The 18,985-nt window shown below is 35.7% G+C and overlaps 1 protein-coding gene across 1 annotated transcript; it reads right to left on the reverse strand.

The window, feature by feature from the left end:
• Window positions 1–16,934: 16,934 nt before the first annotated feature.
• On the reverse strand, window positions 16,935–18,548 carry LOC131658468 (uncharacterized). The gene has a single exon (XM_058927758.1). The coding sequence runs from the start codon at window positions 18,546–18,548 to the stop codon at window positions 16,935–16,937; it is 1,614 nt and encodes a 537-aa protein (XP_058783741.1).
• Between the last annotated feature and the right edge of the window lie 437 nt (window positions 18,549–18,985).

Raw genomic sequence — 18,985 nt, forward strand, 5'->3', positions numbered from 1 at the left:
GAACTTCTTCATATTGATTTGTTTGGTCCTGTAAAAACTTCAAGTTTGAGTGGGAAAAGATATGGGTTTGTCATTGTTGATGATTTCTCGAGATACACATGGGTAATTTTCTTAAAACATAAAGATGAAGCTTTTGAAGCATTCAAAATCTTTTGCAAAAAAGTTCAAAATGAAAGAAGTTCAAATATTGTTGCTGTAAGAAGTGATCATGGAGGAGAATTTGAAAATATTTCCTTTAAAACTTTCTTTGATGAAAATGGTATATCTCACAATTTCTCCTGTCCAAGAACACCTCAACAAAATGGTGTTGTAGAAAGAAAAAATAGAACTCTGCAAGAAATGGATAGAACTATGATTAATGAATCAAATGTTGAAAAATATTTCTGGGCAGAAGCTATCAACACTTCTTGCTATGTTTTAAATAGAGTAACCATAAGGAAAATCTTGAAGAAAACTCCTTATGAACTATGGAAAAATAGAACTCCAAATATTTCATATTTTCATATCTTTGGATGTTATTGTTATATTCTTAACAACAAAGATTCTCTAGGAAAGTTTGATTCAAAATCTGACAAAGGCATCTTTCTTGGGTATTCTTCTACCTCAAAAGGTTACCGAATTTACAACTTGAAAAATCAATGTGTAGAAGAAAGCATGCATGTTATGTTTGATGAACTAAATGTTGCAGCTTTAGAAAAATCTCACGAGGATGAAGTAACCGATCTAGAAGCAATTCCCAACACTCAATCAACAGATACGAGCAACACTATGAACATTACCCAAGAAGCTAAGAATGACTCTGAACAACCTACAGCAAATCCTCCAAAAGGATGGAAAAGTGTAACTGATCATCCTCATGAACAAATAATAGGAGACACCTCTAATCAGGTAAGAACCAGAAATTACTTTAAAGATAACTCTAATAACATGGCAATGATATCTCAGGTAGAACCAAAGAATATCAATGAAGCATTAAAAGATGAATCTTGGATGGAAGCCATGACAGAAGAATTATCTCAGTTTGAGAAAAGCCAAGTTTGGAAACTGGTCCCTTACCCTCAAGATAAAACCATTATTGGTACAAGATGGGTGTTCAGAAATAAACTTGATGAAAATGGAAAAGTAATCAGAAACAAAGCTAGACTTGTAGCTCAAGGTTACAATCAACAAGAAGGTATAGATTATGATGAAACATATGCACCCGTGGCAAGGTTAGAAGCTATTCGAATTCTCTTTGCATATGCTGCTCATAAAAACATTAAACTTTTTCAAATGGATGTAAAAAGTGCTTTCTTAAACGGGTTCCTAAACGAGGAAGTCTATGTTCATCAACCACCTGGTTTTGAAAAACATTCTCATCCTAATCATGTCTTTAAACTAACAAAAGCATTATATGGTCTTAAACAAGCTCCTAGAGCTTGGTATGACAGACTTAGTATCTTTCTCATTAAAAATGATTTTCTCAGAGGAAAAATTGATACAACTCTTTTCAAAAAATCACACAAAAATGACCTACTAATAGTTCAAGTATATGTTGATGACATCATATTTGGTTCAACAAATGAAAAAATGTGTGATGATTTTTCAAAACTAATGCAAAGTGAATTTGAAATGAGTATGATGGGTGAACTCAACTTCTTTCTGGGTTTACAAATAAAATAACTCAAAAATGGAATTTTCATATGTCAAGAAATATACATTAAAGATTTATTAAAAATTTTTGGAATGAATGAAGCAAAAATTATGGTAACACCTATGCATCCCTCTTCAAACCTTGATAAAGATGAAAAAGGACTATCCGTATCAGAAAAGAAATATTGAGGTATGATTGGTTCATTATTATATTTAACTGCCAGTAGGCCTGACATTGTCTTTTCAGTAGGTCTATGTGCACGTTTTCAAACTGACCCTAAGGAATCACATTTGACTGCTGTCAAATGCATTTTTGGATATCTCGTTGGTACCACTGACATTGGTCTATGGTATGAAAAAGAAAATCACATCAACTTAATAGCTTACTGTGATGCTGATTATGCTGGAGACAAAATAGAAAGAAAAAGTACAAGTGGAGCCTGTCAATTTCTAGGACAAGCTCTCATTACATGGTCTTGCAGAAAACAAAATACAATTTCTCTATCAACCACTGAAGCAGAATACGTGTCTGCTGCAAATTGCTGCTCACAAATTTTATGGATAAAAAATCAACTGGAAGACTACTCACTTCAATACTCCAAGGTATCAATTTTTTGTGATAATACTAGTGCTATAAAATTGTCAAAAAATCCTATTCAACACTCGAGATCTAAACACATTGAGATAAAACATCATTTTATAAGAGATCACGTTCAGAAAGAAAACATAGAACTCATTTTTGTAGATACAAACAATCAATTAGCAGATATTTTCACCAAACCTCTAGTGGAAGATAGATTTAATTTTCTAAAGTCAAAATTATCTATTATCAAAATACCTAAGTAATTATAGCACTCTCCTATATTTTCCTTTTCCTAAAACAAATTTAAAAAAAAAGGGTCACGTTATCAAAATTATCTATTATCAAGATACCTAAGTAATTATCTATTATCAATATTATGTTTTTATAAATAAATAATATTGCTCTTAATAATATACCTATTAGTATTTTAATTTAATCACAATTTGCTTATATTAAGTATTTTCCAAATAAAAGTCACGTGCCTTTGCCTTTTTCTTTTCTCTATATTTCTTCATCATTACAGAAAAATCTGCCTCTTCCCTAACCAATCAAATCAGCACACTTTCTACCAACTTCCCATCAAATCGGTGATCTTCCCAACGTTTTTCTAATGATTCAACTTCATCTCTCTTAAACCCTTCAAATGGTATTCAAAATCACTACCACTATTGTCCCATTTGCTGATACTATATCCACGGCTCCTTCCAAAACACAGAGAAACCTCTCCATGGAAAAACCACCCACCAAGCGCCGCACCACCACCACTCGACAAAAATCAACCATGAAATCCACTGACTCTCGTCCAACACCCACCACTCCCACCCGTCGCTCAGCAAGACATGCAAACACCTCTCATGATTCCACTCCGTCTGAACAGCCTACAGAGAAATCTCAAAACCCTAACCTTCCTCTTCCCTCAACCCAGATCGTCTCTGCTCCTCAAACCACGAAGCCATCCTCGTCACACGTTTCAACTCAATCAAGCGAAGGAACCTCCCTTGTCTCTTCGTCATTCCAAGCCTGTGATCATCCCTCTGAAGTCTCAACCAAAGAATTCATCTCTGATGATGATGTTCGTTCTCTCTATAACGACAAATGGCGTTCACTCCCTATTGTTGTCGGCAAAACCGTTATCTTGGATGGTTACTCAATCTGGGGTTACGACATAAACGAGCTCGCAATAGCCACAGGTTTGACAAACTTTCTCCAACTCTCTGATGTCTTCTACCCTAGATTAGTTAGAAGTTTTTTTGCTGATATTGAAACCTCTAACAGTGATACACAGTTAATCTCGTCTGTTAAGGGTCGTCAAATAACCCTAACCCCAGAACTCCTTTGCGATATTCTGCATGTTCCAAACAATGGGCTTCATCTCTTCAATGATGACTGGCCCTCATCTTATGACTTGGATATTGAATCCTACAGACTTTCCATCACCAAACATCAAACTGAACGTTTTGTGTCTGCCAACCTTGAACCCCTCAGCCATATCATTCATAACTTCTGTATTCACACTATCCTTCCAAGAAAAGGCAGTATGGAACGAGTTACTGATAAAGACCTACTTGTCATCTATCATTTCTCAAAGAAAACTCCTCTCAATATAGGATATTTGGTGCTCAACTATATCAAACACACTGGTCTTAGAGCAAGAAGCGCCCCTTATGGTATGCTTCTTACCAAAATATTCAAGCACTTTAATGTTCCTCTGGATGATGAAAACTCCTTCGAAATTAACAAAATACTGGATGCCTCCAAGCTAAAGCGCATGAAAATTCCTTCTCTCAAGCGTGCACCATCACCTAAACCTGAAACCAAATCAAAACGCAGACGCCTTGTTAAGCAATACGCTCCAACTGAACCATTAACAACAGGTATCGAATCTTCTAACTCTCCAAATAGCCTGACAACAAACTCTCCCATTCCACTATCTGTGGCTCTTCCAAACACTGCTGACCTAGAATCTCCACAGAAGTCATCACCAGTTTCTCCTCATAACTCTGAATCCATGTCTCCAAACTCAAAGGAAATAGCTAAACCAGCTCCTGAAACCACACAATGCATTGACCTAACTTCAACCTCACCAATCCCAGTAGAATCCTCACCACAAACGGTTGTCATCTCTCAAGCTCCAGTTTCTCTTCAAACAGAAACTATCTCAAATGTTGAAAATCCTTCAACTCTGGAGACTTCTGACACTGACATGATCAACATTTTCGCTCTTGAAAACTTTCTTTAAAGTCCTCCTACTGCTTCAACTCACCAACCACACTCACCAAAATCTCCACATACTCCTGCTCCCAATCCAAACCCGGATGCTCAGCTGTCCTCTCTCATATCTATGCTAGAAGCCGAATTATTCACTCCACCTCCTACAAATCAACACACCTCAATTGTTCCTCATGTTGTCACCTACGCTTCACCTTCTATGACAATCCATCCTGTCACTACCACCTCACCATTGAATTCTCCAAAATCCTATAAAGAACCTTCTCCTCCAAGAATTCAACTCACTTCCATTAATCACACAGACTCTGATGATCTTACCTCTCAGATAGAAGCTTTCTTCAACAACTCCATTCAACTACCTGAACAAACTGGTGTTACAGATTCAGATGCTATGCCTTCTGTTCCACAATCTGATCCTTATGCTTTCCAAGCATAATCTCCAATTTTTTCATCCCCAAAGGCAGATGATGACAACTCTTTCAATGATCAAACACTTCTTGCTCCAAGGTATGACTCATCACCCCCAAGAAACACCACTCATAACTCCAACACCCTTCCTCCAAATCCCATTGTATCCCTCACATCCTCATTCTTTAATAATTTCCCCAGCGTTGGAAATCGTCCTCCTATTTATCCTCGAACCACAACCTCATCTAATCCTATTAACCCCCATCAGGACATCACTCTTAGGTCACTTACTACTATACAACAGCAAGGCATGGCCTACCAAAAATTCTGGGTTGATTACTTCACTAACCATGCTTGCCCTCGGTTTCCAGGAATGCCTCCTCCGGATCCCTCTCAGATTCAATTTCCTATTCTACCATTATCTTCTGAGGCAACATCTGATGATGAGCCATTTGTTCCTTAGTCTTTTCGTTTTTCTTTTGGTACCCCCTTTCTTTTTGTATGTTTGACAAAAGGGGGAGAACAAGCTTTGTCAAAAGCTTTGTTTTGTTTAAGTTACTTTGTACTTTATTTATCAGTAGTCCACTAGGACTTTTTATTATATCTAGCAGTAGTCCACTAGGATCTTTTTGTTTGTGCACCAAAATATTGATGTTAATCATTTGATGTATTGATCCTCAAACATTAATCAAATACTGCTATCTAATTAATATTTTGTTCAAATGCTTTTAAATTCATTTACTATATATGAACTAACATTGAGGGAGAGCATTTGCCCTTTCAAAGTATGCATCTTTTCAGGGGGAGTTTCAAAGTCCTTATTCAAAGAAACTAAAATAAAAAGTTTGTCACCATTCAAAAAGGGGGAGAATGTTGAAACATATTCTGTTAATGTTTTGAATATTACAAACTATTTTATCTAAGAAGCTCCAAAGTGATTTCATCAATTTATCATCTAAACAATTCATGGCCTTTATCAAACAAAGAGTTAAGATGATGATTCAAGACTGTACTAACAAAGAACAAAGCTTTAAGAACATATGGATTCTCAGAAGTTCAATAAGTAACTCTCAGAATTATGGTCCCAGAGTTACTCTCCAGAAATATGGCCTCAGAGTTACTCTCCAGAATTATGGCCCCAGAGTTACTCTCCAGAAGTACTGTCCCAGAGTTACTCGTCCCAGAAGTACTGTCCCAGAGTTACTCTCCAGAAGTACTGTCCCAGAGTTACTCGTCCCAGAGTTACTCCTCCAGAATTACTTTGCCAAGAATAAGTCTTTGTTGAAATAGTCAAAATATCAGAACTTACATCTTGTCAGTACTATTCTGAACTAAGACCAAGTCAAGCCAAGACCAAGTCTCACAAAGACAAAGTTGCCAGCACTTCTCCAAGAAACTCTCGGCACTTCCTTCATACTTTGCTTTGCTCTATAAATACAAGACTAATGCTTCATTCTCTAGTACAAAAATTATACACAAGCATACAAAGAAAAACAAAGCTCTCAAACACAAAGTAATCATAATCTCTACACATATTATCTTTAGCTCTCATTACCATATAGTGATCAAAATATATTAGAGTTATCATACACATTCTATATAAAAAATACTCACTGCCATATGGAGAGTATTTAGGAATTGATTGTAAACCTCCTAAGATCACAAAGTATATCATAGATATACAAACCAATCATTTTGTAAGCTATATCTGTAAGCTATACATAGAAGAAAAAGATATTGTAAGAAGATTCAATAAAGGATAATCTCACAGGGTGTGGGGACTGGACTAACCAAGTTGGTGAACCAGGATAAGTTTTCTTGTGTTCTTTATTTATTGTCTTTTTCTTATATTATTCACAACTATATTTTATCACACACATTAACACTAATTACTTAAACTTCTAAAGTTATTGCAAATCATTTTCCTCTTATCAAAGACAACCTTTTTAAATACTTAGATAAATTTTAAAAGGGACACAATCCAACCCCCCATTGTTGTGTCGTACCTTATTCCATCAATGACGAAAAAAATCATCCGAACCGCAAGAGAAAAAGTCGTGCGGTTTGGTTTGGTTCGGTTGGCTTTTAAAAAAATCCGAACCAAACCAAACCAAACTAATGAGGTTTGGTTTGGTTCGGTTAGTTCGGTGTTTTACAAATATTTTACTGAGCCATACATACACATATAGATGACAACATAATTTTATATGTAGACATTCATACACTATCAAATAACAACAAAACTCGTCATATTTTGACAACAATTTTCCATTGGATTAATGAACTTTTTGGTCCCTTTAAATATTGCAAATTTCGTTTTTAGTCCCTCCAAAATTTTCCTTTAAGAAATCGTCCCTTCAAAATTTTTCGTCTAAACTATTGGTCCCTAACGTCAAATTTGCTAGAGATTAGCTACGACTTTAGCCACCGATTAGCTACAAAATTTGATGTTAGGGACCAATAGTTCGGGAGAAAAATTTTGAAGGGACGATTTCTTGAAGGAAAATTTTGGAGGGACTAAAAACAAAATTTAAAATATTTAAAGGGACGAAAAAGTTCATTAACCCTTTTCCATTTAATATGTAAAAACTAAATTAGACAAAAGTGGAATATTAAACATAAAATAATAGAATAAAACAATATAAAAATTATTATAATGAAACAAAAAAAATATAAGAGACAAGAGATTAGTGAAGGTGAAAAAGAAAAAAAGTGTTGAGAGATTAGAGAAGAAGATGTGCGATAAAAATGAAACTGAAATACGGAACATTTACATACAAATGAGAAGGTGAAAGAGAAATAATATAAGAGAGTAGAGATTATAGAAGAAGAAGAAGGAAGATGTATGTGGCAAAGAAGGTGCAATAATGTTATTAGAGATTTGAGAAGATCGGGACTGAAATTATATGTGTAAGAATGAAAAAATTGTTGGTAATCATAAGGCTAAGGTAAAATACGTTTAAGTTTGGGTTGGATGTGATTTAAGTAAAACTTAAGTTGTAACATAATGCGGTTTGATTCGGTTTACAAAATACAAACTGCGAACCGAACCAAACCATGCGGTTTTGTTAAAAGATGACCGAAACTAATCCGAACCAAATGCGGTTTCGGTTTGGTTTGGTTTGCGGTTTTCTATTGGGTTGGTTTGGTTTTGAGCACCTCTAGCTATATATACTTTATATAATAATATAATAAAGCAATGTATGAGCACAATTTATAAAGAGTTTAAAATGAGAAGTAAAAATATCTATATATATATATATATATATATATATATATATATATATATATATATATATATATATATATATTACTTTAAAAAAAACATAAATCCACCAAAACAAAATAATAAAAATCATATCATAGTCACTCCATATTGATAAAATCAGCCTATAAATCGTGGAATAAGAAAAAAAATAAGGAATCCTAATTGTGTTATTTTTATAAATAAAAATCTGATAATTATTGAGTTGAGCCTTTTTTTTAAAAAAATCTAAATTTTTTGAGTTAGGTGTGTCCTTTATTTGAAAGAAAGTGTCGTATCCGTGTCCTGCAATTAAATTAATTTTTTTCGTTGGACACTACAAAAACGTGTCAGTTACGTGTCGTACGAGTGTACGTGTCCGACACGTGTCAGACGCGGAGACACGTCTTTTGAATGGTGTGTCGATGCTTCATAACATCTTATTACTTCTTCAATTTATTTATTAAAACACTTTTCACCACGGTTCAGACTAACCGCCATGGTGATAGATTTAGAATTACACACTTCGAATCTGATCATACTCCTTCATTACGTAATTATTGTGAGTATTTTTTATGAATCGGTGGAATTATGATCAAAAGCCAAGCAAATATATAGAAGAATTGAGCAAAGTTGCAAAAGAGTAAGAAAATGGGAATTAGAAAGAATCAGAAGAAAAATTAAAGAAAAAAAGAATTTTGCCACTGGATTTCGCACGACCTTGATGTTGTCATTGTGGGTGCGATGAGCAGATATTGTGATCGCGATAGAACATAACACGGTCGCGATGATGAATTTTTCTTACATGCTTTTTGCACTTTAAATAGAAAAAGGTGAAGACTTTTTTAGGATTACAAATTCTAGGCAAAAAAGTCATTGGAGAGCTTATTTTCCATTGATTTTCATGAATTCTTTATATCATCAACTCATGATAATTGTTAATTTCACTATGAGTAGCTAAGCTATTATTGATTAGGTCTTTAGAGATGAAAATAATTGTACTATGTTGGATCATATGAATGTTTGAGATTATTTAAATACGTTTGTTTTATAATTTTTATTCAATTGTTCTAGTTCTTATTGCTCTTTGTGTGTCGACGAGCGCGCAAATTGATTTTAGATGAGTTGGGATTATTTACCGTAAGCCTAGCAATTTGAATTAGGGATATTGTTCAACTTAGTAATTAACTAGGATTATGTAATTATAAGTTGCGGCTTTAGAGTTAACTAACTTAGAACACCTAGTTTAATTTTGAATCTGTCTAGGGAATTACTGTCTAAATTAGTGAGCTATAAACCATGGAATTGAGTGCAGTGGTCTTGTTCGCTGTAAAACTATAGCGTAATTGTTATTCATGTAATACACATTCTTCGACAAATATAATTAAGGGATTCAAAATAAAGATCTAATTGCTTTCTTTATCAAAAACTTTACTCCAAATTTCTTATCATGCTTGCTTTTTGTATCGATCATAATTGAAAATCACTCCGTTATTTATTTTAAATCACACTGTTATTACCTTGTTCGAATTTGCAATCCTTGTGGAGACAAATTATTTTACTACGTTGTTCGAATTTGCTATCCTTTTGGAGACATATTATTTAATTATTCGAATATATTAGTACACTTGCTAAGAAAGTCATTAGAATCACATCACCAGCAATTTTTCATTTTTTCTTTATAAAAAAGGGTGTGTCCCCTTAATTTCTATATTTACGTTAAAATATTTAATTTCTACTAACCGTAGTTAAATATGGCGTTCATTTTTTCATTCTCTGAGAGTTTATTTTTCATAATCTCATTGAGAGTTTAGTTTTTACAATAACAGAGTTTACCATGCAATATCTTCATTCATTTTTACTATATTTTCATTCATTTTTACTATACCTTAAAAATTTTGGCATTAAAGATTAGTGTTAAGATTCATTCAATTATACCGTTTACTTGATACAATGAATCTTAACATTAATCTTTAAACCAAGTTTTTTTTATATAATGTATTAACTTTTGAAGAATGGAATATGAAAGTTGAAGACGAAATGAGTTAGGTTTAGTAAAAAGATGAATGACGTGCTTGTTCAATTTTATAGACAATTCCCTAAATAATTTAACCACGACTATGAAGAGAAATGAGTTTCCTTAAATACGCTTTGTGTACAATATCTTCATTAATTTTTACTATACCTTGAAAATTTTGGCATTAAAGATTAATGTTAATATTCAAATATATCGTTTACTTGATAAAGATTAATGTTAAGTTTTAGGTTTTTGATATTTGTTGAGATATTTATAGGTTTTTGTTGTTGTTTAACCTTATAAGTTGTTGTGAGTATTGGTTAAAAAGTACAGGTGTGAGTGTTTCCTTTGCAATGGCAAGGAAACTTTGAGGTCTTAGCATGTGTATAACACATTTTGGTGGTGAGGGTTGACTCACGGTGGCAAAAAGCGCTGTATAGTGGGGTTTTGAGGTAGTTTAAGGGACCAACTCACGTGAGACGATGGACGTTATTTATGGCCAGTGAAGCTTTATTGGAGGCGAGAGACGTTGTCGCGGGTCAAAAAATCATCGCCACGAAATTGTAACACACAGAGTCGCCACCAAATTTTATTTATTCCAATGGGAATGGGAAAATATTGATAAAACCCACAAATGAAATGAAATGGACAAAGATGGTCTTCGCAACCAAATTTGGGTTCGGGAGTCGGTTAAGCAAGGGGAAGGTATTAGCACCCCTTACTTCCATCGTACTCGATGGGACCCATTTAGTTAATTTTGTGATTTATTGTTAGCTTATTATATACTTGCGTTCTAATTACTATATGGACAAGAAAGAAACGGGATTTGGGTTTTTTATTATTGTGCTCGCCAAGACATTTGAATCTTGTTCCTACATATCTTCGATGGAAGAATCAGAGCGATTGTAGTTCGAAAGGAACTACGAATTTGTTGGTAGATTTTGATGGGTCTAATCGCACATGGGCGGGAAGACGAGTTTTTGAATGTGGTTCGCACTTGGGCGAGATTTGCACTTGGGCAAAGAAAAGATAAGTTTGAAATAGGTGTTTTATGAAAAAGTGGAATTCGAGTACGTAAACAATGGCTTAACGGCCATCGCCTAAATGCTTGAAAGAGCAACTTGTACAAGTACGTACAAACCCCTCTTGGGTGGTGAAAGAGATTGAAACGACTCGAGTTTTTGAGGAGTCCTTAATGAGATACAAACATTCAAACAAAGGCTTAACGGCCATCGCCTAAATGTTTTTTAGAACAACTTGTACAAGTACGTACAAACCCTTCTAATTTCATTCATTGTAGACTCAACTCAATTCGATTGTAAAAAGCGTTTTGATTAAAAAAAGGAACTTGGTATTGGCCAAAATTTATTATGAAAGGATTCGCACTTGGGCGAGGAAAAGAACAATTTGATGAGTTGAGATTATTTTTAGAGTTTTTGTAAAAAAGGAAGAGGCGGATCGAGTTTGAATGAGTCCTTAATGGAATCTAAGCATTCAAACAAAGGCTTAACGGCCATCGCCCAAATGCTTTAGAACAACTTGTACAAGTACGTACAAACCCTTCTTTTCATCCATTAATGACAAAACTCAATTCGATTATTAAAAGCAATTTTGAAATTTTTGTTTGTGACAAAATAAGTTTGAAAAAGATACTTGGTGTTGACCAAAATTTATTGAAAATTATTTAAATGAGAAAACGAGATTAATTTGGAAAAAAGACTTGGCATTGAGTCAAAGTTTATTTAAAAATCCTAATCATACATCTAAAGAAAATATTCCGGTCCTTTTATGAGATGAAAATGCATTTTTTAGATTTTTAAATAAAAAAAAATAAATAATCAAAAGATGAAAAATAAAAATCAAAACGAATATTAAAATAAATAAATAAATAAAAATTGAGATAGGCTATAGCAATGGCATAAGGCCCGTTCAAATTTATAAGCACCAGGGGTGTGCTGAAACTGATTGGTGGTGAAGTGAAGACAAACTTAGGCCCATGTCACAGGCCCAGTTCGGATTTTAAGTGGAGAGGAAACAAGAAAATGGGTCAGACCGGGTCAATGAACCCGAGACCCTTTAAACTTGCAGAACCGCGTTGGAGCAAACCCTGGTTACTCTATTTTCCACACACGATATCCTCTGATTTCTCTGGGAACGAGAACAACAACAACAAGGATACCTGAACCCTCCACCTCTCTCGATATCTATCTCTCGCGATTCTATCTCTCTGTTCCGATATCGAAGACAACACAACCACGAAAAAATGTTGAATCTCTCGCCTCTGCGCTCTCGATGGATCAGTACTTCAGAACAAACACAAACACATTCATTCAAATACCCTATTCCCACATGAACCCTAAATCCCCCATAGTTTATGTTCAGAGATTTACATGGTGATTTCAATGTACAAAGAGGAAGCAAAAAATGTAAAATCAATAGAAAAAAAAACGGCAATGAGACGAAACCTAGGTACGTTCTTTTCAGATTCTTCTTCTCTTCGTCTACTCGCTTCTGGATCTCTGTGCGTCGCCCGGATCTTCTTCTGTCTTTGAGGGCTTCTTCGATCCGGAATGTGTTGTGCGTGTTATTGCGTTGGATTTGCGGTTTTGGCTTGAGTGTGTGTTTGAGAGGTGTTGGTTCTGAGGGGTGAGTGAAAGTGAGCTTCAGATGTTCAAGAAAACAATGAAGGCGTGGTTTAGTTTGGGATTTGGCATGAGTTACAGTTTTGGAGGTGAATGAAAGAAGGCATATTGTATGAACTATGAATATATGGTTGAGCTGAACGTGTTTATGCAGATATATATTGGAGGAAGTTTGAGTCAAGTTTTGAGCAGAGTGACAATATCATTTTCTTCCCCCTTTTGTTGTGCTGATTGTTGTTGTTTATATAGAGTAGAGGATTAGGGTTTGGATGAGAACTTGAGATGAAAATTTGGGGGGAAAATCGGGAGAGCATTTGAACACTTTGGGTGCTCTGTTAAGTTGCTTTTTCTTGATGCAGGTTTTGGTTTAACTAAAATGGTGAAACTTTTGGACAGTCGCTGCAGGTTTGTGGAGCAGAGTTTTTTTTTCTTGTTGTTTTGTGCAGGGTCTTGGCTTAGTATAGCAGAGTGGTGAAGAGGTGGAGCAGCAACTGCAGTTTTTGGACTCTTTTGACATTGCCAAGCTGGTGGTGATGGTCCATCCGTTTCTGCCTTTGAAGAACCAACAACAAACAATTTTTGTTTGTCTTGTAATTGTATAATGGGTCTATTGTGTGTTTTTTTTTGTAATGGGCCCATTGTGGTTTTCTCAATAATAAATTAAAAAAAGATGGTAACAAATATATTTATGCATGAATTATGTGGCCCTCTCTTTAAACTCTAATTTAAAATGATGAAACAATTAAATAAAAATTTAATTATTAAACCAATTTAAATAGAATTTTTTAAGAAAAGAAAATTAATTTATTAAAAGGTAAATGACAACAAGATAAAAACAATAATAAAAAATGACTTCAACATGCAAGAAAACAAAATAAAAGATGACTAGGATGCGAAAATTAAAATGATTATTAATTGAAATGATGAGGAATGCATCGCGAATTTCATACTGATTTGAATTGCGACATGCGGAGTGGAAACTTATTGTAGACGCAGACGAATTGATCAATGCTAATGTGAGTGAATCAGATGAAAAAAACTTAGGTCAAAATTTAGGGTGCGACAGATGCCCCTATTTAATTATCTTTAGCCAGATAGCTCGAACGACTTTGATCTTCGAGATATCAAAGGCGAAAGGTAATTAAATACTAAGTGACCTGAATTTTGGCCCTTAATGCGATGAAATGTCATGAATGCATGAATGCATGAATTCTTGTTAAGAATATGAAGATGAAAAGAAAAAATTTGTGGGGATCATGAAATGATCGCGTCAAGCAGTTCCAATGAGAATACTTATTGGGGAAAGGCAATGGTGGCAAAAATCGCTTTCAACCAATGAGTTGATTTGATTAAAAACAAGGAAACGGCCAACATCAACCAATGAGTTAATGAAGGTGAACAAAGAAATAATTATCAACTAATGAGTTGATTACAGAAGAACTGACTGATACTAACCAACGGGCTGATGAAATTTGACACATCGTCCACAACCAATGAGTTGAGTACGACTTAAAACAGATAGACTCCAACATCAACCAATGAGTTAATGTATGTAAACAACAATTCGTTATCAACCAATGAGTTGACTTTAAAAAACATAACTGACATCAACCAATGAGCTGATGAAAGTCGACACGTCGTCCACAACCAATGAGTTGAGTACGATTTAAAACAGATAGACGCCAACAACAACCAATGAGTTAATGTAGGTAAACAACAATTCGTTATCAACCAATGAGTTGACTTTAAAAGACATAACTGACATCAACCAATGAGCTGATGAAAGTCGACACGTCGTCCACAACCAATGAGTTAAGTACGATTTAAAACAGATAAACGCCAACATCAACCAATGAGTTAATGTAGGTAAACAACAATTCGTTATCAACCAATGAGTTGACTTTAAAAGACATAACTGACATCAACCAATGAGCTGATGAAAGTCGATACATTGTACACAACCAATGAGTTGAGTACGATCAAAACAGATAGGCGCCAACATCAACCAATGAGTTGAGGAGGTAAATGATAAATTTCAACCAATGGGCTGACAACAAGAGAAAGATTATTCTCAACCAATGGGTTGATTCAGATTCACAAGAAAATTGATGATTGACTTCAACCAATGGGTTGGATCAAGAAGATAATGATCTCCTATGCATGCTTTGTGCTTATGTATGAGATATTTTTGTTTCTTTCTTTTGTGCAAATTGATGCACGCGTAATGATGCATGATGGTTGATCAATGCAAGTAATGGATTTACTGGATATTTGCCAATGGGCAATGCATTTTTTTGGGTATCCATGGTGTACCAAACCTGATTTTCAATGGAAAAGACCGAGTAAGATTGAATTTTTGATTTAATGTTGTGGGAGGTTGCCCCATGAATGATATGCATGATTGATGAATGCATGTTATGAATGAAATTTATGGTTTGGAATATTTGAAGAGATGCGCCAGTGGAGGGCAATAAAATTTTTTTTTTGAGGTGGAAAAGGTTTTTTGGTAGAAGGTTTGCGCAAGCATAATTCCCGACACCAATTCTGAGTTTGAGGACTACTTGATATGGCATAGTCTGCTTGGACTGTTTGAAGGAAAGGTCTTGGCCTTGATTTGCCCCAGAATGCTGAGTCTATGGAGAATTTTGCTTCAACGAAGTTTTGGATTCAAACTGATGATCCTGAGATGACATGCCCCAGTCCTTGGGAACTTTGAAATGAAATGCCCCTGAGTGAAGGGCTTCTGATGTAATGCTTGCCCTGATGGTTCCACGTTAGGCTCTTCGAATGAGTTCCATTTTTTGAAACTTCCTTGATGGAAAGTGCTGACTTGCAAATGAAACTATTCAATTCAAAATGGTAATTTTAATGCGACGTGCATGCAAGTTTTGAAACAAATCATTTATTGAAATTAAACTGTGGTATACAATGAATAGATCCCAATGAGGATGCAATGGAAGTTTGAAATTCAAGATGTGAAAGATGATGTGATAGCGTGGTATCAAAACAAGTGATGAGCAATTATTTAGGAGTCAGGTTAACGCAACCTTGCTTTAGTATGCTTTCAAAAGAAACCTTGCTTCAATAAGGATTTTTGAGGGTTGTAACGTGGCCAGGTTCACGGTTCAAGAAACAAAGGATATAAGCTCAAATTTTGATTTTAACCCACCCATTCTCCGTGATATACTCCAGTCCTAAGTTCAGTTAATTCTCACAAGTATTCGGTTTATATGATAATTGAGAACCATTGGATTCTAAGGTGGCAGTCACCTATTCTTTTTTGGAAGTCACACAAGTTTGTTCGTGTTTTTCTTTTGACTATGATCTTTTGATCTCTTTTTTATTTTGACTTTTGTATCCCTAATTTTTTTTTTTGCCTAAGTCTCCTTTTTAGGTTTTGACTTAGCGGGTTTTTCTTTGATTTTTTTTGTTTGAACAACTTGTATGACATTTGTTCAATGATATGAGAATTTGGGATTTGTGACTGCCATGTTTATGTTCCAAGGGAAACAACTGTTGTAAGCTTTGGATGTTCACTACTACTTCGACATTGTGTACGAAGAGAGGATGCAGTTGAACTTTTTTGTCGGGAATGGTTCCCATGAAATGATTCTCTTGGAAATCAAATGCATTAGTCATTTTAGCTGAACAACTACCCTGCCCCAGGTTTTGATTAAGGGGTTCGATTTTGTGCAGAAAGAAAACGCCTACTTCTAAGGCTCAAAGGGGTTAACGAAGGATTATCTTCCTTATATCTCCAGTGTTTGGGGATTTGAAACAATGCCTGTACATCATCAACAAAGTTTTATTTGAAAGCACACTGATGCAAATTGGGTATTCGTTTTTCATCATTCTCCCTTAAATCTTGCTTAGACAGAAAGCTGACAAAGAAAGTGAAGTGGAAAAGCAAAATATATATTTTTTTTTTTGAATTTTGATTTTGTGTAAGTGATACGGAATTAAAGCAAGAAAAACACATTATGATTGATTCAAAACAAATGCAATGCTCATTTCATTAAAATTACGATTAAAGATTACAGAATTCAAATGCAACAAAGCACAATACAAACAAGGAGAATTGAAAGAATAAAAATGACAGAGGCCTAGTAACTATCAGTAGCAAGGATGAGCTTTCCCGTCTGATATCTGGCTTTAGGAGAATCCCTTGTGTCTCGACACTCAATGGGGTAGGGGATTAGTGACCACATTCGGATTAACATCTCGAAAGGTGAGCATCTTACTTTCGATGAGGTCTTGAACCTTCTCCTTCAGAACCCAACAGTCTTCAATGGAATGACCAACTACTCCACTATGAAAAGCACACTTAGCATTAGGATTATATCCTTTGGAGAATGGTGGCGTTGGAGCTTTAGTTGGCCTAGGAGCTATCAACGACTTATGGATTAGTGCAGGCCACAATTCAGTGTAAGTCATTGGAATTGGGTCGATGCGGCGAGGCTCCTTTGGTGGATCTTTCTGAGGCCTATTCTGATTTTGTTGAGCATTCTGAGGAGCACTTTGTGGAGCATTCTGATGAGAAGCGTTCCATGGTTGTTGATGCGATGGCATTGGGAAGTATGGTTGTTGATGTTGAGCAGCTGCAACATGTGGATACTGATAGTAAGGCATGAATGGTGCTTGTGGATAAGTTGGAACTTGGTAGGGTTGTGGATTTTGAGTTCCTTCACCACTAGTCATAACAGCATTAGTTTCTCCTTCTTTCTTTCTATGGAAGTTTCCAAGGAATCTCTTTGTTTGGTTATTGTTGGATGATTCAGCAGCGTTGACAATCTTGCCATTTTTCAAACCTTCTTCAACCCTTTCTCCAATGGTGACCAGGTCAGCAAAGCTAGAAGAGACACTTCCAATCATCTTCTCATAGAAGACTGGCTGCAAGGTATCCATAAACATGCCAGTGAGCTCTTTTTCAGCAAGAGGAGGTTCGACTTGAGCAGCTAGCTCTCTCCAGCGTTGGGCATACCCTTTGAAAGTTTCCCTATCTCTCATGGTCATAGTCTGAAGTTCTCTGCGATCAGGGGCTAAGTCCATGTTGTACTTGTATTGTTTCAGGAAAGCTTCGCCTAAATCTCTCCATGTTTGAATATGCTCCCTCTTCAAACTCATGTACCATTTCAGAGAAGCTCCAGCTAAGCTATCTTGAAAGATGTGAACAAGCAATTTGTCATTGTTGGCATAGGCAGCCATCTTGCGAAAGTACATAGTCAGATGATCCTTAGGACAAGTGTGCCCCTTGTATTTCTCGAACTCAGGGACTTTGAACTTTGCAGGCACATTCAAGTCAGAAACTAAGCAGAGGTTCATGGTATCAAATCCAAAGATGTCATTTCCTTCAACGGCTTTCAACCTTTTCTCGAGGACGTTGTACTTTTCTTTCACCTCCTCCACCTCGTGGTTGTGTTCTTGATCACCACGTTCGGAATCATCAACATGATAGACAAAAGGAGGATTGTTGAAAGTAGTGTGAACAATCGGTGACTGTTCAGCGACGACTGGTATTGGTGCAATTTGTTGCGCAGAAAGTCCTACTCCCAAAGTATTCGCGAATGGGGGAGTATAACCAGGTGGTAAACCAAATTCTGGCCAGGTAGAAGGTGGCCTCTGAACGGGAATGGGATCCTCAACAGCTTCGGAGACTTCAGCTATGACAGTTCTTTGGGGTTCAGCATCCCTAGCTATTAGCACTTGCATCATCTCAGTGAGCTTGGTGATGCTTCCCTTCAACTCGTCGATTTCCATCCTAACTTCCATGTTGTGTTGCTCTTGGTCAGCCATTCTTTTTCGAGAAACACTACGCGTCTGATAAGGATGTCGGGGAATCAGCTTGCCTTGTTAAACTGTTGGAGGAATAGATGTATGAGTACTGGATTGAGATGCAAATGAATGCATATGCATGAAGATTTTTTTTGTTTGTTCTTAATGCAAAAATGAATGCCATGTATGATTCATAAGTAATGGATTTTCAATCAATTGGATACAGAAAGATTCAAATTACTTGGCACACAGTGGCTCACCACAGGATCGTTCTAAGGTTTTTTTTTTGACAAGGTTCTAGACGCGGTTCTCAGAGTTACAAACTCCTTTTGAAAACTCAGTCATCTAGTAAATAACTTACCATCCAACTGTGATTTCAAACGAAGCCTATTCTGAGTGTGGTTTTCGCACATACCCACAGTAATAGTTACTTTACGCAAGTTGGGTGCGAAACCACC

Source organism: Vicia villosa, linkage group LG3 (genome assembly GCF_029867415.1).
Source record: "Vicia villosa cultivar HV-30 ecotype Madison, WI linkage group LG3, Vvil1.0, whole genome shotgun sequence".
Taxonomy (NCBI): Eukaryota; Viridiplantae; Streptophyta; class Magnoliopsida; order Fabales; family Fabaceae; genus Vicia; species Vicia villosa.

Coding starts and splice junctions, on each gene's coding strand:
- LOC131658468 (XM_058927758.1), bottom strand. CDS start 18,548: ATGGCTGACCAAGAGCAACACAACATGGAAGTTAGGATGGAAATCGAC.